Genomic DNA, 26786 nt, shown 5'->3' with positions numbered 1-26786 from the left:
AACCTGTCATGTGTTGAGTTTAAGGATTCTTAAAGGGATAGTTTGACAATTCTTTGCTGTCTTTTTTTCTTGTTTCTTTTGTGATATAGCAATTACAGGAGAAGTGAATACAAATACAGTGTCAAGAATACACACACGAGAGTAAAGAGCATTTAGAAGACAAATGACCAATAGAGACCAGAACAAACGGGGTAATGGGTAAATAGGTAATGCAACTTCAACTGAAAACAAAAGCAAAACAATCAAAAACAAATGAAATGTGCTTTGTGGCAGCTAGGGGAATGTAATATTGATACCACTTTAACATAAATATGAAGCTACAGTTTGTTAGCTTAGCATAAAGACTGGAAACTAAACAGCTAACCTGTCCCTGTTCAAATGTACCAACCCGTACCTCCAAAGCTCACTACATAACATTTTATATATTTTTCTTGGAAAGACGCAGTAACTTTCTTTGCTCGTTGCCTAGCAACTGCTGATAGATAAGAGATAGCCTGGCAAGTAACCCTTTGTGAAATGTTTATTTTATTTAAACCTGAAAAAAATGTGTTTATGTGTTTCCCCCCTAATTCTAGTGTTTCCTCTAAGCTTCCGGCAGTAGCTTTATGTGGTATCAGTCTTATCTTAATTGCTGCCAGAAAGCAAATAGGCATTTTTCAGTCAAACTTTACATCCCATTCAAGCTTTATCCCTCGAAGGGAAATATTACAACTGATGAACAACGATAAGATTTGTTTTATCTTTAAAATAATGTACACATCGATTTAACATCGTTTTATTTCAGGCCTAAATTAAATAAACCCAGAAAATTGCAAAACATATTGTGTTTATATATTCAGACAGGCTGATTTTTTTTTTTTTATCAAGCCAACGTGTAGATTCAAGTTAACACCTGTCAGGTACACTTTTAATTACTCTTTAACACACACACACACACACACACACACACACACACACACACACACACACACACACACACACACACACACACACACACACACACACACACACACAGACACACACACAGACACACACAGACACACACAGACACACACAGACACAGACACACACACTCTCTGATGCACCCAATGTGGTCTTAGCCCATTTCCATGTATGGGAGCATAACACTGACACACCCTGGAAACGGTGAATGACGCAGCGTACAGTCATTTGCTTCGTCATTGGACTGTTTTAGTCAACTTTCCACCTTTTATTTTCCTCCTCCAATTCATATATTTTTTCTCTGTACTTTCCTAAATCTGTTCTCAACCATTTTTCTCTCTTTCTCTTAACGTTTACTGCTGTGAGATATCTCTACTCAACATACTTGCTGTGTCATTGCCAGTGTGTTGAGAACTATAATACCCTCATCCTCACAGCATCAGATTTCTCAGTGAACCGTGAAGCTGTTAAATTGAAACCCGTGGTACTGCCTGGCTGCAGTGGAAAGCGCATTACAGTGTTAACTGATAAACTGGTAGCAACATTTTACAAAGGAGAACAGATTTCAATCTCACTTCCTCACCTCGTTGTGTTCTTTTGTCTTCCTGTTGCAAAAAGACAGTCACACATATAAATGAATAGTTGCTTTATTGATGATTCATAAATACATATATAAATGGTTCTGCAGTGATGTCTCAAAGTGACAGGCTTAAGTTAACAGCCCTACTAGCACCTCCTAGCATTTCTACAACAGAGGCAAGCTGAATATAATGTGACTCTAATTCAATTACAGCAGCAAATCTTTGATTCTTGATTCATGACTTCTCAAAGAACGAGTCCCTTTGTAGAAAACTCTGCGAGTGAACATAACATTTCATCTCTCCTGCTATATAATTTGACACGGCCAGGAATCATGAGGCTGAGGATTAATGGAAGTGCCACTAAGTCTGGTCTCATTGATTTCTCTTTTTCCTTCATCTCCGATTTACTGCACATTGTCTGCTGTTTTCTCATGATTTAATTCTGTACAATGTGGTTGCATTTATTCAATTTTACATCCCATTAAATGGTATTTTAGCTTATCCGTTTCAGAGCACAAAGGTCCCATGCCTGCTGTACGGGTCAGAATACTGAGAGGCTGAAAAGATGAGCCACTCTGTTTTCATTCACAGATACCATGGACAAAGTTGAAGACTCACCCAATCTCTTTGGTAAGTTTCAACAACTACACACATTTAAAACGGGTCATGAGAACTTTTTTCTTTCTACATGTATGGTCATCAAATCATCCAAAATTAGATTTACAAACAAGATTTTACAATGTACTGTATTTGGACAAATTAGCCACCTGTCCTTTTGCATCGTTTACTTATCGTCCATCAAAAAAAATCACAAGGTGAAGAGCAGGAAGCCACTGAAGGTGTTGAAGTAGTAGCCGTCGTCGTAGAGGACTCTGTTTGCGTAGAGCTGCACGAACACGCTGTCTCCGGCCTCCAGCTGCACCACCGCCGCGTTGGTGGCGCTGTCGTGGCTGTCCTCGCCTTCCGTGTCCCAGGTGGACACGATCTTCTGAGTGTTCATCATCAGGGACAGCACAGAGTTGGGCTGCCCGGAGTTGTTGTTGTACATGGTGTAGCTGAAGTAGTACAACCCCCGGACCATGGCGGTGAAGATGCCCGTGGCGGGGTTGTACCCACTGCCGATGTTGGAGAGGATTCTCTGATACTTCAGCGGCATGTCCTTCTCCACCGGACCAGCTGTGCTTCCCAGAGCGGCGGTGAAAGCCATCTTTACCGTGACTGCAGAAGAAGCGTCCACCAGCACTTTCAGCTTCTCGTCCTGAGCCAGGTTTATCTTTATGAGATCCTCCGCCTGGGTTTTGTAGGCATTCAGGTTGGCTTGGACGGTGGCCATCTGCTGCATCATGTTCCCCAGGTTTTGCTGGAGGCTGCTCTGTGTCTCCGTGGCAGCTGTCAGCCTCTCCCTCATGGCAGCCACCTCGCTGAGCAAGGCGCAGGTGTCGGGCTGACAGACGGCCATGCTGCCCCCGGTCCCCAGGTGGCTGTAATTCCCAGCGCACAGACCTGTAGAAACCGACAACAACAAGAGGAATATGTGCTCCATTTTTACTCGTTGACACAAAACCTGATTACTGCGTCTGGTCCTCAGTCCTCATATATATACTCCCGACACCTGGTGTTTCGCAACATGTCGGGCTTGGCAATCTGTATTGATGTATTTTATAAGATATTGCAACAAACATATCAGGGGAACACAAAACTATCACCACACTATTTGAAAGAGATTAAGCGTTTAATCACAACCACACAGTGGGCAGCATATTTAATGGATGACAATAGCACTTTGCTGTTAGTCACCCTCCTGAAGAACACAATGTTATCACTCCACCAACAAAGGCAAGGAAATATTATACAAATACTGCCTAAAGGTGGCACGCACGGAGAAGAGAGGCCTGCTGTGTCACGACTTTGATCAATGTGAGAATAAAGGCAAAATACTTAAAGGTTTTATCTTGCGGGCACTTGCGTATCAGTAAACAACATCCAGGAGGACTCAACATCTCCAGGGGAAACGGCTATAAAGGCTGCAACACCCTTTTTTATCAATTGAACTTTACTACAAATCTTATTGTTATGACACAATACACCTCCCACAACCAAAAAACTAAAAATGACTAATGAATGAATGACTAAGCAATGGAAGAGAGTTGTATTCTCATAAATACTTTAAACCACGTTTAAAGTGGATGTTCTCTGTGATTAAAGTGTTCAATTGACTAGAAAAATTGGTTTATGGGTCTACTGCCGAATCAATAGCTAAGAAAACTGTTTTACGAAGACATCTGTTGGTTGAGAAGCTAATCCTGACTTGCTTGCAGACGTTGGATAAAGTGGTGATGGAGATGAGCACCTGCGACGAGCCCCGTCCTCCTAATGGCCCGTCGCCCATAGCAACAGCATCAGGACAAAGGTAAGCACTGCTGATGTTTCTGTTAACTCTTTGTACCTCCACCATCTGCACTTTGGTTCAGAGCATCCTTTCCCTGCCTGGATTATATAACGATTTGGTTCACACAAGTTTGAGTACATTTGGAAACAGTTTTATTCGTATGATAATTAGAGGTAAGGTTTATGATCTAGATCAGAGGTTTTTAAAACTCATTTTAGTTCAGGGGCCACATACAGCTTAATTTGATCTCAAGTGGGCCAGACCAGTAACATCTTAGCGTTATAACCTATAAATAACGACAACTCCAAATGGTTTCCTTTTTGTTTTAGTGCCAAAAAGTACATCCTGAAAATGTTCACATTTAATGAACTATCTTTTGACAAAACTTAAGTGCAATTTCAAAAATGGTATGCCTCCAGTTTATCATTAACACATGTGCATTACAACTCACAGATCACAATGTATCTGCAAAGGCTAACAACATTTAGTCACAGGTATCTGGAACTGAACCATATTTAACTTGTCAAGATTTAGAAATGATTTTACATCACATTAATCCTGACAACCAGAACTGACACACCTCCATAAAAACTATTAAGGAAGAAGGTGAAGTTATCCCCTGCCTTTTAAATGTATAACATTTAAACATACATAATACATAAAAGTCATTGTGTCACATTTACAGCTTAGTGATTGAGTTCTGTAGTGCACCCTGTTGCTAGGCACCACTTATCACCTTGTTTACCAAACTCTCTCTCCACCCGTCTGTCTCCTCTGCAGTGAATATGGCTTTGCTGAAAAGGTGGTGGAGGGCATATCACTGTCCATCAACTCCATTGTCATCAGGATCAGTGCCAAGGCCTTCAACGCCTCCTTCGAGCTTTCGCAGCTGCAGGTCTACAGCGTCAACACCAGCTGGAGCATCAGCGACCTGCGCTTCACCCGCATCCAGGACCCTCAGAGGGGGGAGGTCCGTGTTCATTTACTCACTTATCTGAAAGTCTAAAAGGATGTTGTTTTGTATTTATTTTTTTTAACGCCATGCCTGTTTGGTTCAGATCCTGACGTTTAAAGAGATCAGCTGGCAGATGATCCGCATCGAGGCGGACGCCATCCAGAGCGCCGAGCACGAGATGCTGAGCGCCCCCATCCGCCTCATCACCAACCAGTCCAAGATCAGAGTGACTCTCAAGAGACGGGTCAGACACACACACACACACACACACACACACACACACACACACACACACACACACACACACACACACACACACACACACACACACACACACACACACACACACACACACACACACACACACACACACACACACACACAAAGAGACAAAGACAGACAGACACACACACACACACACACACACACACACACACAAAGAGACACAGACAGACAGACACACACACACACACACACACACACACACACACACACACACACACACACCTTCACAACCTTTAAACAGATTCATTCATTTTATAAAGTTTGATTGATCATGTTAAAAACCCAAACTGCTCTAAGTAACCTTTTTGACAGTGAACAATAATCCCTCTGTGTGGCCTCACAGGCTGCAGGGCAAAAAGCAGCAATTCATCAGTGTGAATTCAAACAAAAGACACTACTAAGTTTTGGAAATTAAATATAATGCAGCAGAAAAACACACAAGGGTCTTTTTGTTTGTGCTCTGTGAAAGCAATTAACACCATTGGTTTTCCTCAGGCTTTTCAGAACTGCTGAATAAAGCATTTAACACAAACCTTTCTCTCCAAAACGTGCTGTCAGTTCAGCTTAGTACAGTTCAATTTGATTCATCCCGACGGTATTAAACAAACACGTCACACAATAAGGGATTTTTTTCTACATGTTCCATTAGTGGGAGCTCTCGGGCTTCTGCCACCTGCATAATGCACGTTTATACTAACTGCTCTTCCTGCTACAGATTAAGGACTGTAACGTGGTGGCCTCCAAGCTGATCCTCGTACTGGACGACCTGCTCTGGGTGCTCACCGACTCCCAGCTCAAAGCCATGGTGCAGTACGCCAAGTCTCTGAGCGAGGCCATGGAGAAGTCAGCGCAGCAGAGGAAGAGCATGGCCACCGAAGAGCAGGTAAACACAAGGCTGACTCACACAAGTACATATTTTAAACAAACACAGTGACTTCATCCAGGAACCGTCATACCTCAAATATATTGTAATCCCTTATTGCCCCTCTATAGTTTACTTGCCAGCAGTGTGAACCCGGAAATGTTGAGTACCCCAAGGTTTTATGTTAGAAAGGTATACAGTAGTAAGGGTCATTTTCACAATTGAAATAATTTTCTTTAATTAGCATAGAATTGCTGGAAAATGGCTTGGACAATTTTGGAGTGGTTTTGGAGGATGTTGAATCAATTTATGACATTTTCAGGAAAAGAGAAGGCAATTTCAACCAGAAAGTTGCCATATTTGTACACCCAGCTTATTTAGATGAATTTTGGGGTTGATTTATAAAGTTTTAGGGGACTAAAAACGGACACATCCTCAATTTACCAAAATTGTTCCAGATCAGCCAAGCTTGCTATTGTCTGCATATGCTATTTAATGCTAATTACCGCATATTATGCTAATTGTGCATATTGCCCAACAAATGCAAGTTAGCATCGGGCAGTTTCTCTATGCTGGAGACCTGTGTATACATTTGTAACATAAAACTGTGGGGTACTCAACATTTCAGGGTTCACTATATGACTCTATAACCTGGCTAATGGACGACTCTGGCATTACGCTCCCGACTGCAGCTCTTTTAGCAGTGCCCAGAGTCCACACAACTAGATCAGGTGTCCGAGCGTTCAGCTACCAAGCTCCTTTTCTCTGGAACCAACTTCCTGTTTATATTGGGGAGGCAAACAGTATCCCACATTTTAGTTTTTTGCAGACCTCCCGTTTTAATAAAGCCTATAGTTAGAGCTGGTTTCAGATTACTTTATGTTTGTCTTCCTGAGTCCTACATGTTATGGTATTTGTTTTGTTGTATTTTATCTTGTATTATTTTTATCTGTTTCATCCTGCGTTTTTATTATTTTCTTATAATGTTATTTATCTGTTAACACTGTCATCTACATTTGTTAATCTGTAAAGCCCACTGAGGTGGTTTATGTTATTGGGCAATAGAAATAAACTTTGATTTGAACTTTGATCCCCATATAGAGATAACATTGCTCCCAGTCCAGGTCCTAATGCCCCCCCCCCTCTGAAAAAGCCAAGTCACGGTCTGATTGTTTGTCCTTGTGTCCATGGAAATGATGTCTGATCTGCCTGCACCATCTTCCTCCCTCTCTGTTGCCGGCAGTGTCTTTCAGTCTGGCCTATATTGTTGCCTCACAAACACTGTCAAAATGCACATATTGATTGCCCACACAAATTCACAGCTATACAGATCACATAAAACATACAGTGGTCCATTTGTTATCTGTAGTTTGGTCTGATACGCCATCTGCTGGAAGAATGAAATACTGCATGATTCAGCTGTTGTAAGAACCAAATTCACCCATATACAAAATACGAATTTTAAGTATAGGACTCAATACAGGGACATCGTTTAAAACACAAATACCACTGCTACAAGCATCGGAAAAAAACAATCCTTGGGGGAACATTTCTTTACAATCACATTTTATAGCACCTTTTCCCATGCAGCAGGAGACGTTCGCACAGAAAAACCTCCTATGATGCAAATCCTCAATCTATCTGTCCCTGAACATGATCCTAAATATCCTAAAGTCAATTCAATCATTTCTTTCCTTCCAGGTTTGACTACAGATTGACATTCTTCTGCACCGCAAAACTTCAACACTAACCTAGTTTCTGTGTCTCTTTGTGTTCCTCAGGTGTCCTCAGCCCCCCCCTCAGCCCAGCAGGTGCGCACCCAGCAGGCGTCCTCAGCAGCGGACCAGGGTGCCACCATGGCCAAGCTGTTCAGCGCCTATGACGTGTGTGAGACGTCCCACCACCTGCAGATCACACACCTCGACCTGCACATCTGCGACGACATCCAGGCTAAGGACAAAGGTAGCACATGCACTGATATACATGTACTGTACATTGTAGTGTATATTTATGCCCATGCAAATACACAGGGACAGTGACATATATAATTCCAGGGGCACAGAAAAGTCCAGAAATGTCCGAACTCATTCATTCACTTGGCTTTCTCAATGAAAAGCTTTGACTGACATGTTTCTGTCTTTCTTTCTTCTGTGCAGTGGCCACTAAGAGAATAACAGGTGGAGCAATGCAGCTTTCCTTCAGCTCCATCACTTTGGACTACTACCCTTTCCACAGAGCAGGTATGAATTACCACCTTGAATTAAAGGTGGGGTATGTCATTTTGGAGAAACCAGCTCGAGTGCGCTAGAATTTGCTCTCTATAAACTCACTGCAAAAGTGCCTGAAATGTGATGATTGTTGTTTTTAAAAAAAAATCGATATTCTAGTAAGCCAATGTATAATGACTGTTGTAATTAAAACATAACATACAAGACTCAACCTTCTATATTTGTTGATTATATTGCATTATTAGAGGATAAAAAAAGGTAGAATAAATACTACCAAAACAAGTTAGCACGTGTAAATTAAAAGACAGAAAGGTGCAGCTTAGGATATTCAGTTTGTTTCAAAATCATAGATATTCACAAATGTACCTCTTCTATTTGTCCTTCTCTCCGCCCTCTCTTCAGGGGACCCTTGTGTTAACTGGATGCATTACAGCGAGGCCACAAAGACCAGAGAGGGCTGGGCTCGCAGTCTGCTCGATGAGTTCAATTCCAACGTGGAGATGTTAAAGACCACCGTTCGAGATCAGCAGGGCCCTCCCCCCGCGCACCCTTCCCCACAGCACGGTAAACACACACACCTCCGGGTGGTTATATTTTCTGTATCTCCTGGCACACACTCACACAGCACATCATCCCTGTGGGTTTTCTGTCCTCCAGCGTCCCTTATGGACGATGTGTATTGGTCTCTAGGAAGTCAGGAGAGAGCAGGAGGAGGAGTAGGGCTTAGGGAGGCAGATGAAGGACTCCTAGAGTGGAGCCCACACACACAGCCTCCGGCCCAGTGCTGCTGGTGCCTAGAGCCAGGTACCCCGGTGTGTGTGCGCACAGCTGGGTGCGGTGATACACACCTTTAGGGTGGATGCTCTGTTTGTCTCCCTCTTAGTCACCCTGATTTCATGTTTGTTCTTCTCTCTTTATCCATCCTTGTCCTTTTTTCCCCTCTCCAGGTAAAATAAACACCTCTTCCAGCGCTGCCTTCAGTCCTCCTCTCCCCCAAAGCCCCAAGACCCAGCTGATGTCCAGCTCCGTTGTTCTCAGGATGGCTGACTTCAACATCTACCAGGTCACTACAGGCATATGCTGACACACCTTCATGTATCAAATCACTGAGGCTCCTCCTCACTAACTTTAGTAAAAAAACAAAAAATAATCTCCATGCTATTTTTTAGCACTATTTCAGAACTAATCTCTGATCATACTCACATGCCTATAAAACCCATATCACATAACCACAGCAGTGTTTCCCCTAGGATGGAGTCATAGCTGCGGCGCTAAGGCACGCGGGCCTAGCAAAATGTGAGCGTGGAGAGCGTGGAATTTTTTAGTGTTATGTATGCGAAGTGCGCCCCGCCGATATGTTTCTGTGTGTCTGCCAGCACAAGAAAGGCTCTTGAGGCCTAGTACATACAGTGGCAATATCTCAAGAGATTTAGCAAAATACACCTTTATTGAACATACAGTAACACAAATACTACAAATCAAACAATCAAACATCTATTTTAAAAAACAAGGTTTAATTGTGCTGCCACTATTTGTATATAGGCAAAACACTGCACAGGAAGTTGATTTGATACTTAAGATCTACCTCTATCTTTCCTACACAGACACCCTCACTCAAACAGAGACAAATAAAGTGGGTGGAAGAATTATATTTTTTGTACTTCAATAGTCCCCGTTTTATGTTTTCGGATATGCATCAGAAGTGGGTATGCTCAGTGTTTAACAAACATGTAGCAGCTATGCATTATTTAGCGAAAGGTTACCAGTGTGGATGTACAGTAGCTGTAGACCACACAAATCTTCATTGTTAACTTTCAGTGATACTTCTTGTGCATTGCAGGTGTCGACAGCAGACCAGCGCCACTCCAGCCCCAAGACCATGATCTCCTGCAATAAGAAGTCCCTGTACCTTCCCCCAGAGATGCCAGCCATTCATGTGGAGTTCACCGAGTACTACTTCCCTGATGGAAAAGACTACCCGAGTAAGACTTCTGTGTTTTAGCATCTTATTTTTAGAAACATTCCTTTTTATTACTGGGCCATAAACTGTGTTGGTAGATGTTTTTACAATCCCACCGTTCTGGCTGAGACTTCCTAACCCTCCTTACTTTTGGATCCATTCATCTTCTTTACACTGTGGGGAAGTCATTGGCTGAGTGTCTGATTGATTTTCGCCCCAGTGTTCTGAATGAAAAATCATCCAATCAATTCATTCTTGGATTTCTCACAAATTCTCTCCATTAGGGAAAATGTTACCAACACTTGATGTTTTGCTTTTTTTGGCATGAAGTGGAGCTTTTGTTCCAGTCAGTGTGAAAATGCCTCATTCCTCCTTTCTCTAAGATTCAAAAAGATGTGTAACGATATATCTTTCTTACATTCCTCTAGTCCCGTGTCCTAACCTGTACGCCCAGCTGAACGCCCTGCAGCTGGTTCTGGATCCCCGCAGCCTGGTGTGGATCAACCTTTTCACCCTCGACCTCAGGCAGAGTCTGGAGGCGTTCATGGAGATCTACAAGCTCAGCGACTCGCAGAAACCTGAAGAGCATGTGGACATCAAGGTGGACGGCCTCATGCTGAAGGTAGGATGGACACAAGACCTCTTTTTGTTTATGTTTAAAGTGTGAAATGTATAGAGTGTTGCAGGGACTATTTTTCATAGGCCAACCCCAAGAAGATTTCTCTAATAGAGCAGAAATGAAAGCTCTGTTGCAAACAAACGCAGGACAGTGTCTACATAATCAGAATTCCTTTATTATTCCAGCAGCAGGGACATTCACAGTGTTACAAGTACCGTAATTTTCGGACTATAAGCCGCGCCTTTTTTCCCATTTTTCGACCCTGCGGCTTATATAACGGTGCGGCTAATCTATGGATTTTTACAGCTAACGGCCACTAGGGGACCTCCTAAATCTATGGATTTTACAGGTTACAGTCCACCACCTTTAACTCTATGGGCTCTATGGCCGGTCCGCGTCCCCCACCTTTAAGCGGCGTTCTCCAGCAGGAAAAGCTGGAGGCCGGAAAAGAGTGAGACAGGTAGCGCGCAAAAGTAAAAGTGGAACCGAGAGTGGTACGAGAGACAGAACGAGAGCAAGACAGACAGACATTACGAGAGCGAGACAGTTTGTGCAAAGGTGTTAAACCGTTTAAGTTTGAAAGTTGAAAAGTTTGTGTGTCTGAAACGCTATGTGATACAGTACAATTTACACAGCACAGTACATGTTCTGTAGCAACTATTGCACTAAATGGTAACACTTGAATACGTTATGCAAATATGCAACTTGTTTGTTGAAATGTTAATAAATGGGAGCTTCCTCAAACAGCCGACAATCCCCTCTGTGCACGAACCCTTACATATGGTAATTAAACATTAAAACACCTGCGGCTTATAGTCCAGTGCGGCTTATATATGTACACATCATTCAATTTAGCTGCTGCGGCTTATATTCAGTTGCGCCTTATAGTCCGAAAATTAGGGTAAACAAAAGGCAAGCAATATTAAAGACTGAGTAAACATGTTAAATATAGAGAAAAAGCAAACATCAGTAATAAAATACAAAATAAAGACAAATAAGTAGTCATCTATCTAAAAAGAGAAGCAGCATTGAAATGGCTAAGTGAACATATAAAGGTTTGGAGATATTAGTAGACAGTAGAATTGCCAGAAAAAGGAAAAAATCAACCACACCACTTTTCTCAATTTTAAACTCTTTAATGCAATCAGCAGAAGTAAAAAGCTAGCGTTACACTATAAACAAACTAAATCATAGTCGCATGGTTTTACAACCACTAAGCTAAAGGCAGACTCATTCCTGCACCCTATTCTCGTGTTCTTATGCTAACAGCGTTTCTTCTCTATTTAGCTGGTGATCCCCACTGATCAGGACACTTCCTGTCCCCCCGATCTGCCTCGCTCCATCTCAGTGCAGACGTCAGAAATGGTGGCCACGAACACCCGGCACCCGGCGAACTGCACCCGCTCCCACCTGGAGGCCCTGCTGCAGGCGTTTGAACAGGAGCCCTTCTTCTCCCCCTCTTTCTCCTCATTCCCTCGCTCCTCCTCTTCCTCACCCCTCCTCCATCCGGTCTTTCAGCGCCACGCTCACGAACAAGACACCAGGCTGCACGACATCTACCGGGGCCTGGTGGTGCCCACGTTGGGCACGGACGCCCTCAAGATGCCGGCCGCCGCGGACTTTTGGGCGTTGCACTTTGCACAGTTCTGGGTGGACTACGAAGGCACCCGGGGGGGAAAGGGGCGGCCGCAACCCTTTGTGGACTCCTTCCCCCTGACCGTGTGGGCGGGTCAGCCCGCCAAGATCATCCAGCACCAGGAGAGACTCAGAGAGGGGTTGTCCCGGAGCACATCTGGAGAGGCCTTGGCTCGTCTGCAGAGGAAACGACTGTTAAAGGACTTCTACAGTACTGAGGGTGTTCAGGCACAGAATGCAACTCCGCCTCCCAGTAACGGACTCCATAAACCCCTCTCCTTGGACAGTCTGCCTTCCTCCTCCTCCTCTTTGTCATCATCAGGGAAAGATCCAGATGTGCAGATATTGGTGCACGTGCAGAAGCATTTAAGTGCTCAGGTATGTTTTTATCTCCTTTTATTTATCAAATGTATTAATATTACACAATACACAAATGGATACTTTATTCATCCCAAATTTGGAAAGTATTGTATAACTGCAGCAGTGTTGTCAAGCATTACACATTACTTAAAAATACTTAAAAGATATAATAAGATACTGTACAAATATAATAATAACTAAAGATTACCATTAACAGCAAATATTTACAAAATGACAGTAGAAAAGACATACAACACTAAAGTATCTAAATAATACACAATATAAAGAAAATACTGAATACATTTGAACACTCTACAATATACAATTTCAAATGCACAATACATGGTGAGAAACTTGGACTGGATAAATGACTCTTTTAATGTATCAATTCACAAAAAAGTGTTTATGAACACATGGAAGTGGGTTAGAGTGACACTTGTACTGCTGCCTGTAGAGCACAAATCGGACCATAAATGCTAAACCTGGGCGAGGCAGTATATTTTGGAAATCATTGGGCAATTTTTTTTCATAATGGTCAAATCCCAGTTGACATTTGAAATGAATGTAGTTGTATGTGTTACTGTATTTGTAATAACTACTTCGCTGTGTGTTCAGGTGAGCCACCGGCAGTATGTGTTCCTGATGCATCTGCAGCGCAGCATCAAAGCCCTGCAGCAGACTCTGCAGCAGGATCTGGAGGCCATGGGCTCCAAGAAGGACCGCAAGGACCCCTGTGAGGATCCCGCAGACCACCAGCCCTTCACCGTCTGCCTGGGCCTCCTGCTCAAAGGCGCCGAGGTGTCCCTGCTCCTGAAGCCCATCCCCCATCCTGAGGGGTCTCGCTCTCCGCTGGGGTCCGAGCTCTCCCCCTCAGACAGCCGAGGAACTCTGGAGCCTGGAGGTGAGGCGGGAGAGGGGCTGGAGAGGGGGAGTGAAGGAGGGGGGACCTGCACTGTGGACCAGCTGTTATGCGGTGAGGGCTCCGAGGGTCCTGCCCCCCTTGTTCCCAACTCATCATCACGTCCAGACTCGGATCACAAAGCCTTACTGGAGGACAGGACTTCAGCTAAGAACTCTGGGAGGAGGAGTTCAGACGAGGCGGGGGAGGCGGGAGCAGACGGTCTGGCAGGAAATGAGGATTTGGGACTGGACTCCAAGACGGGGGACCCCCTGTCCGACTGGAACGACAAAGACAAAGCCGGCAAGATGCCTCAGTCTGTATCCAGGTATTTAGTCTATCACACCAAAATGTATATATTAATACATTATGATCAGTAAAATCATGAGAATTAGAACATGTACGGTGTTACAACAGCAAGAGTGCAGAGGGATTAATAGGAGTACACTTACATAATATATAAAATAGTAGGCACATGTTATTATAAATAATAAGTAAGAAAAATACATACAAAATAATACATTATATACCTATATAATATAAAAAATATTTGCACGATAGCGTACTAAAAGAAAAATGATACCATCTGTGAGCTTTTAAAATAATGTTCTCGGATGATTAACAATAACTGTTAGGAATTTAAAAGAATGTCCTGTGAAGGCGGTAAACGGATGCAAATCTAGTTGTGAATTAACTGGACTGTGTGTTAAACAAATCAAGACACTTCAAGATCCAGCATTATATCTTAAATTCCATTATAAATGAAACTGTCATTGTTCAGTCTATGCAAAGATAAAACATTTTGCTATTGAACTATTTCTCACTCTTTTTAGACTTTCACTCATCCATGACCCACAGATGGATTGAGAAATTGCAGCCCTTTTTTAAAAGAAAACATATAATCCAAGTTATAATTAGTTCCACCTTTAAACATTTCATCAGTGAATCCAAATGCCCCCCTCTGTGGTTCACTGGATGACTCTAATGAATGAGCCTGTCTCTAATGGAGTCTGTCTGCTCCTGAACACAAGAGCTGTTTGTTGTGCTTCCACATGAGTCCGTCAGTATGAATGCTCAGACTTCACGCCTCTCTGACTTTGTGAATGTTGGCTGACTTGCTCTGTCTTCCTGTGTGTGTTTTCTCATCCACTGTTTTCATATTCACTCTGGTAGCTTTGTAGGCTATTTGGCAAATGTCCTTGTTAGTCTATGACACATTCAATCAACCTCATCCTGTTCTTTTTCAGTTTCAGTTCGGCCTTTGAGTCGTATCTTATATCAAAACCGCAACTATTTGTATATTTATTTTTGCCTTTTTTAGTCAAAAGGTTATATTTACCATTTAAATTCATGTAGTTTAGCCACATAATACCACATTGTTTCTTTTCAGAAGCCCTGAAGTTGTCATAAATGTTAATAAACAGACTTTTCAAAGACTTTAATTTGTTTAAACTACATTTTAAGACTGTCTTTTTCTGTCAACAATATTAAATATTGATATAATCCCAGTTAACCTTATACCAATGTAGTCATTGTCTTGTTATCGTCATGGAAGTTGATAAACAACATACAGTATTTACTCATAGTTAAGGTTTACCGAATGAACACTATTCTTCATCCCTTCATATTCCTTCTTTCTTAACCCATTCACTTATTTTTCTGCCTTGACCTTGGCTTTGACCCTTGCGAGGTGTGTGTGTGTGTGTGTGTGTGTGTGTTTTCTCTCTACCAAGGAAAGGAAGTTTGTCTGTGGTTTCTGATCTCCTCAGCTCCTCAAACTCCAGCAGATCCACCTCCCTTTATTCCATGTCCAACATGTAAGGCACTGGATCTGTGACTAGCTGCGATAATGAGTGTGTGTGTCTCTCTGATCCTTGTGTGAATACAAATCAGTTTAAATGTGTTTGTGTGAATCCCCTGAGGGCATGCCTCTGCATGTGTGCATGACACGCTGGTCCTCGTCTGTGTGTTAAATGAGTCCTGTGTTTGGGGTCTACCTGTGTACTCGTGGTGATGGAAAATGAAGCTCCCTTTTGTGACGTGTCTTTTCGTTTGAAGCCTTGTGTTCTCAGTCTGCAGGGAGCCACTTTGATTTATCTGTTGTGATTTTCCTGTAGATCATTTCCTGAGCTTTGGAGGAAAGCACACTTGATTATTTGTACATGACCTTAAACAATACCACACAAACAAATGAAGCCATGTTTAATTCATGATTTGCAGAGTAAGCCCTGACAGCCTCTGCGCCCTATCAGATTAAACAATAGAAAAGCACCTGCTTTCTTTAAAAGCAACATTAAATGCCAATCACTCTTAAATCATCTGAGTTGTTGCGTGAGTGTTGCCCAAACAAATAAAGAAAGACATGATTTCAAATGAACTGTCTTTCACACGCTTCATCTGTGTTGTAGTGGTCGTTTGATCCGAGACCGCTCCCAGTCCAGTTTCGCTGTGTCCTATAAGAACATGAAGAAGAGCCCGTCCCTGCAGTCACTGGACAACATCTCCATAGACAGCTACCTGATGGAGGACGGAGACACGTACAGTCTGCTGGAGAGAGGTGGAGCACACTTTAACACACAGAAATACCGTTTTTTAATCCAACTGATTGTGGATATATTACATTGTATGGTAATGGTATATTGAGACACACCTAATTGCGCATAAATAATTCTGTGTTCTCCCCTAAGCTCTAGGAAAAAACACCTAACAGAGAGAGGGTAGAGCTTACTGTAAATCCTCATACAATGAGCAATTAAAAATGTTTTCTTTTATTCGAACAAAGCATGTTTTCTTTATAGGAACCATTAAGCTGTACAAGAAGTACATTTTCAGTTCAAGCATCACTGCTCTGTAGCTCTTAAGGACCTCTGTCCTCTGTGATTAGGGGTAGATACAGAAATCTTTTAATCTTTTAAATATCCTTACTGCACATATACTGGTAGGATACTATGTTGACCAGAAGGGGGCAGCATTGCTCTGATATCTCAGTGTTGGAAGCTTCTTTAGTCCCATGATGTATTTCTAAAACATGACAATGCAAAAAAAGCTAGGGAAAAAAAGTGTGTATTTTCTGTGTAAATAATATTTGTTTGATGCGGTGACCAGATGACGTGTCCATGTCCGGCTTCAAGGATGCCATCAGCGAGCAGAGTGCCACTGAGAGCGCCACGGAGGCAGCCATTGGTCCAGAGCAGGAGGGGGGTGTGTCCCCCGACACCGTCAGCGCCACCTCCCAGAGCATCGACGACCCCACCAAAGATACTGTAAGATAACAAAGCTTTCAGAAGAGTAAAAAGTTAAGAAATCAACTATTATACATCTAGAATCCACATTGTGGATTCTAGATTCAAAGGCTTTATTGTCATATGCACAGCAGCTACAATGTAGTTATGGCAATGATAATCTTAAATCAAAGACTCCTCCAACGTTACAACATAAATATATATAAGATATAGAACAATAAACAAGTGAAACTATAAAAATACTGCAAGGAATGACAGAATATAAATACAATGGTGCAAGAGAATATTGCAATACTACAGTGCAAGGAGTTCAGGAGATATACATGTAGAATAGACTAATGTAAAATAAAATACTGTATTGTGAAATAAAATACTGTATTGTGAAATAAAATACTGCTAATCTTAATAATAAAAAAAGATGTGGCACTCAAACAGATAAAGGGTAAAAAATGAACTTTACCGGGAGATCAATATTGAGGTCATTATACTGCCTCTACATTAATAGAACTAGAAATTCAGTGCAGTAGGAAAATGTGTGGAGGATTTTGAAATCCCTGGTGTTGGTTCCTCATTGTATTGCTCTCGTCTCCTCCAGGTGTCGGTGCTGGTGCTGAAGGTGCAGTCGGTGTGTGTGAGCATGGAGGCGTTTGGAGAGAGCACGGCCGTGGCTCTGGAGGTGGGCCGGGTCACCCCCACCCAGCTGGGCAACGTCAGCCTGAGACAGTACCTCAGCAACCGCAGCCTGGGTGAGAGGAAGTCTGCAGCCATGTGATATGCTGCTGTTCATTTGATGCATGTAGTTTATTTATATGTGTTACTTTGTTTATTGGGCTTTCCATCAGACAATATTACACCCTAAAACTATTGTGACTGTTTGGCAACATTTGGAAACAGTACATTGTGAGATAGCTGATTACATCAAACTAATCCACTCAAATAAACATTTGAAACACAACAGGCTGCAACAACTAAAGATGAAAGTGAAGGGGCCTTTGTCGAGATTTTGTGTGTGTGTGTGTGTGTGTGTGTGTGTGTGTGTGTGTGTGTGTGTGTGTGTGTGTGTGTGTGTGTGTGTGTGTGTGTGTGTGTGTGTGTGTGTGTGTGTGTGTGTGTGTGTGTGTGTGTGTGTGTGTGTGTGTGTGTGTGTGTGTGTGTGTGTGTGTGTGTGTGTGTGTGTGTGTGTGTGTGTGTGTGTGTGTGTGTTTGTGTTGCTATACTTGTGAGGACCACTTATTGAGAAACAAGTCGTTCTGTGAGGACTGTTTTGGTTGTGAGGACCTTTTGGGTGGTCCTCACTAAATAAATGCTGAAATACTCCCCTGATGGCCTGCACAACATGCTGTGTAATTTTCAGCAAAAGTCCCAACAAGAATAGTAACTATGGAAATGGTCGTTTTCTCCTGTGCTCTTGGGCTCCAACTAGAGGACACACACTTGTACTGCATCCACTTGTACTGCAAATGTTCTGTTTGGCTGGAGCCTCCCTAGCTCGTGGAATTTTTGATTGGTCACTGCAGTCACACTGCTTAACTAGGGAGGGGTAAGGAGGGAGGGGGAAATATAGTTGCAGGTTGCCTGACAGAAGCCTCTTACCAGCTACATGTCAACCATGTAGAGGTAAATATCAATATAAATGACAAATTAACACAATTCATGATATAAAATACTTGCAGACTGTGCATTATCAGTTAAGAATTATGAATCACAAATTATTTTCTGAAGATTTAAGAGGATATATGCCTCCCAAAGTATAGTAGTGATGTACTTAACTTTATTAAAAATTAAAATGTCCCCTATTATGCAAAATGGAGTCTTTATCATGAAATACGCAATGGTATTTTTTCCCTAACCTTACTGTAAAATATATGATTGGTAAATGTTGAGTTTAATAATTAAAGTTTAATATAAGATAATTGCTGGAACATGTTGTTCTAGTTTATTTTCTGGAAGTGTGTTAAAACTATGGCTGTCAAGCGATTACAAATATGAATCACATTACATTACATGTTACTTGTTAGACGCTATCATCCAAAGCGACTTACATACTCAATACTGTGGGCAATCCCCACAGGAGCAATTAGGGGTGAAGTGTCTCAGGGACACAACGACATGCTGACTGCAGTGGGGTTTGAACCTGTGCTCCCCTGATCCCAACACCAAGGCTCTACCCACTGCGCCACACACCTCCATTAATCTAATGAATTACATGCTTTGTGATTAATTAAACTAAATTAATGTAAATTAATCACATATAGCAATATTTGCTGTGAGAAGCATCTCAAGAGGTGGGAAGTAACTAAGTACATCTACTCAAGTACTGTACTTATGTACAATTTTGAGGTACTTGTACTTTACATGGGTATTTCCAGTTATGATAATTTGTACTTCTACCCCACTACATTTCAGAGGTAAATGGAAATATGATCAAGTGTTAAATCAGACTTTAGTTCCACCTGGAGTAAATCCACAAGCTACCCTGCAGTATACAAAGTCATTCAAACTAGCTGCACCTTTACCAGCTTTGAGAACACTTTAATGATCAATCATTATAAAACATATCATATATATTATTCTGAAATGGACCAATCTGCACAATCACTACTTTTATTGTCGCTACTTTAAAGAGCTTACGAAGAAGTAGAAGATCTGAGTACTTCTACTTTTACTCAAGTACAAGATCTGAGTAATTCTACTTTTACTAAAGTAAAAAATCTGAGTACTTCTACTTTTACTAAATCTGAGTACTTTTCCCACCTCTGCATACCTGACGTTACTCGTAATTGGCAACAGAGCTATGAGTTATGGCAGTGGAAAACTGTGCATTTCTCCATCTGAATATGAAGACTTTTGACCGGATGTTTGGACAGATTGCTCGTGTTTCTGCGAGTGCGCGATAAACTTATGAAAACGAGCATTGTCTACATCGAGCCTTGTAATGTAACTATTTATCTAGTTGAACACAATAAGATGTCTCTCTCAGTTTCTTAAATCCTCACCTTCTTCTCTTCTCCCATGTTTTGTTACTAACCCTTTCTCCTCTGTCTGTGTGAGTGGTTGGTGTGTCTTTCTTGCTGTATGGATGTGGCTCCCATCTTTAGCTCTCCCAATGCTGTCCCTGGTCCTGCTGTCCCTGCATGGCCCCGCTCCTCCTGCATCCCTCACAGCCATTCCCATTGTTTCATGCATTTACATACCATATTCTGTCTTTGCTTTCTAGTCTTGATACCTCCCTTGTGTATTAAACAGTATTAAAAGCCATACTGTGTTATGTCCTAAGTATTCACTCAGGTCTTTCAGGAAACTAAGTTTGCATTCACACCTAATAGTCCTCTTCTTTGGTGTGTTAACTCTTTAGCCCCACGGACCTGCCGAAGGGGCCAAAATCACAACATCTGCAAGCAAAAGTGTCTCAGGGCTTCTTAAGATTTAATAAACTATGAATGTTTCATATCTATGTAACGGAAAGAAACTTTTTTTTTCAAAAAAAACCCTCAAAGCTGAGCCTGTGAATTAGCCACGGGCAACAAAATCTTAAGGCCGTTAGCACAGAACTCTAGCTATACCGATCGATATAGTTATTGGATCTGCACAAACAAGTTTAGCTAACATCCTGAGATTCCACAGATTATAGAAATATAAGGATCATCACTGAGCGATCAGAACTCGTGACAGGGGAAGCAAATACAGACAAGACACGATGTAGCTTTAGGTAGCAGAAAACGGAGATATATATATATATATATTACTGTATATCATAGAGTCAAGCTGAATAAGCCTCATACTGCTCTGTCTGTCTGTCTGTTGCAGAGCTCACAGCTTGGTCAGAGTGGGGGAGGGGAGGGCAATCAGGTGCACACTCTGCAGCTGCAAATGCTACCTTTGCAGATGCACGGTGAAACAAGCCACAGGAATATTGCCATTTCTCCCGTTGTTAACTCCCTGAATCCTGATGCTATCTTTAAATGTACTCAAGTACAAGATCTGAGTACTTCTACTTTTAGTCTGTACAATATCTGAGTACTTCTACATTTACTCAAGTACAAGATCTGAGTACTTCTACTTTTACTCAAGTACAAGATCTGAGTAATTCTACTTTTACTACAATATATGAGTACTTCTACATTTACTCAAGTACAAGATCTGTATATATATATATATATATATATTACTGTATATCATAGAGTCAAGCTGAATAAGCCTCATACTGCTCTGTCTGTCTGTCTGTTGCAGAGCTCACAGCTTGGTCAGAGTGGGGGAGGGGAGGGCAATCAGGTGCACACTCTGCAGCTGCAAATGCTACCTTTGCAGATGCACGGTGAAACAAGCCACAGGAATATTGCCATTTCTCCCGTTGTTAACTCCCTGAATCCTGATGCTATCTTTAAATGTACTCAAGTACAAGATCTGAGTACTTCTACTTTTAGTCTGTACAATATCTGAGTACTTCTACTTTTACTCAAGTCCAAGATCTGAGTACCTCTACTTTTACTCAAGTTCAATATCTGAGTACTTCTACTTTTACTACAATATATGAGTACTTCTACATTTACTCAAGTACAAGATCTGTATATATATATATATATATATATATATATATATATATATATATATATATATATATATATATTACTGTATATCATAGAGTCAAGCTGAATAAGCCTCATACTGCTCTGTCTGTCTGTCTGTTGCAGAGCTCACAGCTTGGTCAGAGTGGGGGAGGGGAGGGCAATCAGGTGCACACTCTGCAGCTGCAAATGCTACCTTTGCAGATGCACGGTGAAACAAGCCACAGGAATATTGCCATTTCTCCCGTTGTTAACTCCCTGAATCCTGATGCTATCTTTAAACGTACTCAAGTACAAGATCTGAGTACTTCTACTTTTAGTCTGTACAATATCTGAGTACTTCTACTTTTACTCAAGTCCAAGATCTGAGTACTTCTACTTTTACTCAAGTTCAATATCTGAGTACTTCTACATTTACTCAAGTACAAGATCTGAGTACTTCTACTTTTACTCAAGTACAATATCTGAGTACTTCTACTTTTACTCAAGTACAATATCTGAGTACTTCTACATTTACTCAAGTACAAGATCTGAGTACTTCTACTTGTACTCAAGTACAAGATCTGAGTACTTCTACTTTTACTCTAGTACAAGATCTGAATACTTCTACTTTTACTCAAGTACAATATATATGTATATATGTACAACATATCCAAACCTTTGAATTACTTCTTAAAGACTTGGTTTCAATTCCCAGTTCCTTGCAAACTTGCTAAAGAAAATGGAAAGACAACTAGGTTACTTTATGAATACATATCATCTATGTTTACCGGATGGTGGAGATGATCCAAGCCGTTTTTTAGGCAAGCAGATTTCCTCAATCAACACAATTCAGGAAGGTCTTGTCCAAGTCTGACATGGCATTCACACCTGAGTCGTTCACAGATATTCCATCCAGACAAGGAACTTGACACCACAAAACTAAAACAGCAGCCATTAACTGTTAGCCGTTAGCTGTTAGCCATGAACTGTTAGCTGTTAGCACACAGAGATCACAGCTCCTCATATCTGTTCAGAAACTGGAGAAAAGTTATAAATGTACAAACCAAAGACTGTCTGAGGTATGGCGGATACAGTCACTGCTTTATTTATGCTGGACGGTGTTGTGAGTGTTGACGGAGCAGCTTAGTCTAATCGATCAGATCTCCATTCAGAAATTCAACAAAATGATTCACGTGCACATTTCTCTGCGCGCTTTCCCTGCACGTCCACGTCTCCAAGTGGCACTCAAAAAGGCCCCATTCGCTTCATACTCTACTTTAAATAACCTACATGTTGTTGTGCTTACAGTTGTGTCGAACTATTAAATATACACTAATGGCTCTGTTACTCGATTTTCTGTACTTGGTTGTGTCGGCTAAAATATTTGCTTGCTTAATTCACGGCTTCTGAATCGTTGCTATTGTAACTTTTTGCTCCGATTCTCCCTCTCTCACACTTTCATAACACTCTCTCCCTCTTTCTCTTTCTCTTTGCATTTGACCATCAACTAGCCTCAGATTCCAAAGGCTCAAGTTGGACCTCTTATCTCTGATAACCATCATAAAATGATGTCTGTACTTGAGATTGGTCTGGATCAATTCTCAAGGAAATTACTGCTGGTCTGATTTGAACTATATCAAAGTAGTTTCATATTAGACCAGCAGCAGTTCTCACTACAAGGGTTAAACACACTTTTTTCATTTATCAAGGGTATCAATGAGCCATTGAACATTTGGACCTGTATATAATGGCATCGTATTAAGGAAGCATATTAGATAGTTAGGTATTACTTTTTATACATTAGTAAAAGGGGTTTGTTTTCAGAGATAGCTCTAATATTTTCAATAATCGAATGAGGCAATCCTCTGAAGGTAAAATCATAGAAATTGTGAAAATTCAAATAACATCAAATTGTCCTGCAAGGTTAATAGAATAATAACAAGATATTAATCATTAAATGCATTGTCAATATATAGATAGATAGATAGATAGATAGATTGATAGATGGATAGATGGATAGATGGATAGATGGATAGATGGATAGATAGATGGATGGATGGATGGATGGATAGATAGATAGATGGATGGATAGATAGATAGATGGATAGATGGATAGATGGATAGATAGATGGATAGATAGATGGATAGATAGATAGATTGATGGATAGATGATACTGTTTTACTGACCCTGTTCATTCTTAATATATATATAGTTATTAAATAATATTATAATTTAAAATGTCACGAAAATTGTATAAATGGTAAATGGAAATATATATATATATAGATATATGTGTGTGTGTGTATACAACTGTGCACTAATTTTTATCAAACAAAAGATAGAGAGTAAAATTGATTTTAAGTTCTGTTGAGATATTGCTCAGAATGCATTTAAACCATACTGCATGTTCCTCTGTGCCTGTGTTTCAGGGGTGAAGTCCAGATCAGGGTGGGGGGAGGGGAGTGGTTAATCCAGACATTCAGGCGCATGATGAACCTGCAGAGCAATTGAGTACTATATTTGGCGCTAAAACTTCAGAGCAGCTAATGCTGCATTCATGTAATACAAAAATTACAGTTTTACTGTCCCCGACTTAGTAAGAAGTCCCTATTACAGTTTCTAAACTATGTTAATTAATCTCTCCTTAAAAAATCTTATTAGGGTTATTTATTTCAAGTGAGAGAAATTCACTTCATAAGAAGCATTTTGGTTTTGAAACATTTTGCAAACTCCAACATGAAGATGCATTGTACTTTACATCTGCACCTGAACGCATCATTACAAACATCGATCGGCACAAAGGAAGATTACTGAGACGGAAGCAGCTCCACATGGTGTGTGAAAGAAGCAATACAGCAATTAGTACGAAATTACAGCAGGAAAAACCCACACAACTGCTCCAGGTAAGTGATATTTTATATATTTTAACTATGTTAGGTTGTTTAATGTTTTAGCATTCTCCGGCATGAGTGGAACTGCTGGGGCTAGGCTAAACTCTAAATTAAGCTAACGTTAGCATGTAAGAGCAGAACAAAAGCATAAGTCTTTTTAAGTCTTATTTTAATGTATGGTGTTTCATGTAAAATATATAGAATATGAATGCAAAAATGCATGCGTTTTTTAACCTGACATCTACAATTATTAAGGCAAGACTCTAACATCTAAAATGTTTTATCTATCGGCAACGTGTGTCTGCGCCGATCAGGAGTCACAGCCCGCAGCCCCTCTCCCCCGCCGCACGGACTCCTCAGTCCAGAGAGTCTGCAAGGAGCAGCCAAACCCCCGACCCGTTCTGTAACACGGAGCCCGTTTCCTAAACCATGCTAAATATATGTGTGTGTGCATAAAGCTGAGTTATGATCGGTCATAATAACACCGAATTTGGTGATGATTCAATCGTTTACAGTGAAATGTACAGCATACTTTTGGCCATACTCGTGCAGCCCTACAAACATGGGCGGCGCCAGAGATTTTCTGTTGGTTGTTTAGCCAGGACATTTACTTTAGCACAAATCCATCTACTAATATGTCAGCCTAACTATTATGATGTGTCTAACCTTTCTTAATGTTTAGCATGAGCAAATGTAATATATCTTAAATGGCTAAATGTTAGACTATGATCTCCTGTTCCAGCATCTTGAATTTTTTCTTAACATATGGACTGTTAGCTAGCTTTTGATTGAGTGGCTATAGGTTTGGCTACATATTCGAAATATAAACAGATCTGTTGTTTCTGTCAGGGTGCCTGTGCCGCTGCTGATGGGCCCAAAGACACAAGAGATACAGACATGGATGACACTGACATTTTGGATGAGGGTAGGTCACAGTTGTATTGAAATGCTGACTAAAAATGGAAACAAAATGACAAATAAAAATGTCATGGCATTTAAACTTGTTGATGAAAGTTACTTAAATCTATGTCATGTGGCACTCAATTACATTGTTCTGTTGCTTTTTTTATTCCCCTCTATGTTCGTCTAAAGGAGAGGGGTCAGAGATTCCAGAGGCGATTAAAGATTAAAATAAATGCCTTTTATATATTTCTTTTAGATGTGGCGTTTCTGTTATTATTAACACTGCTGCTTTAGTTGTTCTGACTGCTAAAATCCTCTGTTAATCCTAATTTTAAAGCCGATATTCCGTGGGGTCGGGAGGGGGCTCGGATCCTTGTCACCTTTTTCATACCTGATGAGTTTGCATCCCTGTTACTAGTTCCCTGCACCATTGATCACTCCACTGGGTGGTTGTGGTCCTTTTCTCATGGTAAGCCATGTAATAAGGTGGGCGGCCCATTGAGTTAATTTAGGTAAACAGAATCAAAGAAAGCAGATTTTAGCTCACTAATATTTGACAGTGAAAAACACGTTAACCTCATTGTCCATCACTGTGTCAATGAAAGGTTGTTCTTTCTCACAAGCATATTACTGTCTTGTGTTCATATCTCTACTCTTTATACCCCGGGAAATCCCTTCCAAAAAGCCCTTAATGTATAGGGCTTATATTATTAAAGTTTGCCAACCAATTAAAAGGACATGACAATATGTTTATCAGGTGGTTGCTTTTGTATTACTATGTAGTTCATTTGTTGTTTTTGTGAAGTGTTATAAGTTTGTACAGGAAATAAATACTGATTGCTGTCATTATTGATTGCCTTTGCAAATGGCATGAAAGATCATTCTAATGTTAAAGTAACTCTTAATGTCTGATGTTCGTTTCTCTCTTAACAGAGCTCTCACGACCCGAGCACAAGAGGCTTCATCCAGAACCTGCTGATACAGACGAGAGAGGGAGAAATAGAGTTAAAAGAGTAAGAGAAGTAGAGTTAGTAGAGAAATGTACCAACAAAAAAAAGTACAGTATAAGTACTTCATTTTATTTCTGGTAGCAGTCAAACTAGTACTGAGTCCAACAGTGTCAGCCTTATTAAGGACTTATGTTAAATATTACTCAAAGATATCAGAAAAACATGCATTATTGTACCCTTGTACTAGGCTATTACCGTAAAGGCACTATTAATCGTCACCTGTATCGTGCAAGAGGGTCTAGCTGGATTGTTAATAATGGCCACTGATATTTATTTGAAGCTTAAAGTAGGCTATCAATTTGTGACAGTTCAGTTGACAAAGACAGTCCAACCTTGCAAATTTTTGATAGCTTAAATATACACTTGCATTGGGGCAACTTAGTGTGAAATAAAAAATGTTTTGTCTTTGAATCATGAAAATATATATCGTTTTTTATCATGGGTTTAAAAACTAAAGTATTGCTTTTGAAGAAGAGAT

The 26786-nt window shown here is 40.9% G+C and overlaps 1 protein-coding gene and 1 long non-coding RNA gene across 5 annotated transcripts in view; both read left to right on the top strand.

The window, feature by feature from the left end:
• bltp3b (bridge-like lipid transfer protein family member 3B) overlaps positions 1-26786 on the top strand; it is a 44693-nt gene that overhangs the window by 10144 nt on the left and 7763 nt on the right. For 3 of the 4 annotated variants that reach the window (XM_079653146.1, XM_079653147.1, XM_079653149.1), the window contains exons 3-19: positions 2115-2153; positions 3842-3933; positions 4693-4882; positions 4971-5111; positions 5868-6035; positions 7796-7976; positions 8171-8254; positions 8645-8806; positions 9190-9305; positions 10083-10224; positions 10631-10824; positions 12109-12834; positions 13432-14042; positions 15448-15531; positions 16123-16271; positions 16820-16977; positions 17552-17702. In XM_079653146.1, coding sequence (XP_079509272.1) covers positions 2115-2153; positions 3842-3933; positions 4693-4882; positions 4971-5111; positions 5868-6035; positions 7796-7976; positions 8171-8254; positions 8645-8806; positions 9190-9305; positions 10083-10224; positions 10631-10824; positions 12109-12834; positions 13432-14042; positions 15448-15531; positions 16123-16271; positions 16820-16977; positions 17552-17702 — 3388 coding nt within the window. The remainder of the gene's footprint in view (positions 1-2114; positions 2154-3841; positions 3934-4692; positions 4883-4970; positions 5112-5867; positions 6036-7795; positions 7977-8170; positions 8255-8644; positions 8807-9189; positions 9306-10082; positions 10225-10630; positions 10825-12108; positions 12835-13431; positions 14043-15447; positions 15532-16122; positions 16272-16819; positions 16978-17551; positions 17703-26786) is intronic. The other variant, XM_079653148.1, reaches the window with a different exon arrangement.
• LOC307021226 lies at positions 24015-26703 on the top strand. Its single transcript, XR_013803107.1, has 3 exons — positions 24015-24407; positions 25245-25320; positions 26232-26703. It is a non-coding gene; the product is annotated as an uncharacterized lncRNA (long non-coding RNA).

The sequence above is a fragment of the Notothenia rossii genome (assembly GCF_949606895.1).
Source record: "Notothenia rossii genome assembly, chromosome: 10".
NCBI lineage: Eukaryota > Metazoa > Chordata > Actinopteri > Perciformes > Nototheniidae > Notothenia > Notothenia rossii.
The sequence above is the reverse complement of the archived record's forward strand: the minus strand, read 5'-3'. Positions and strand labels throughout refer to the sequence as shown.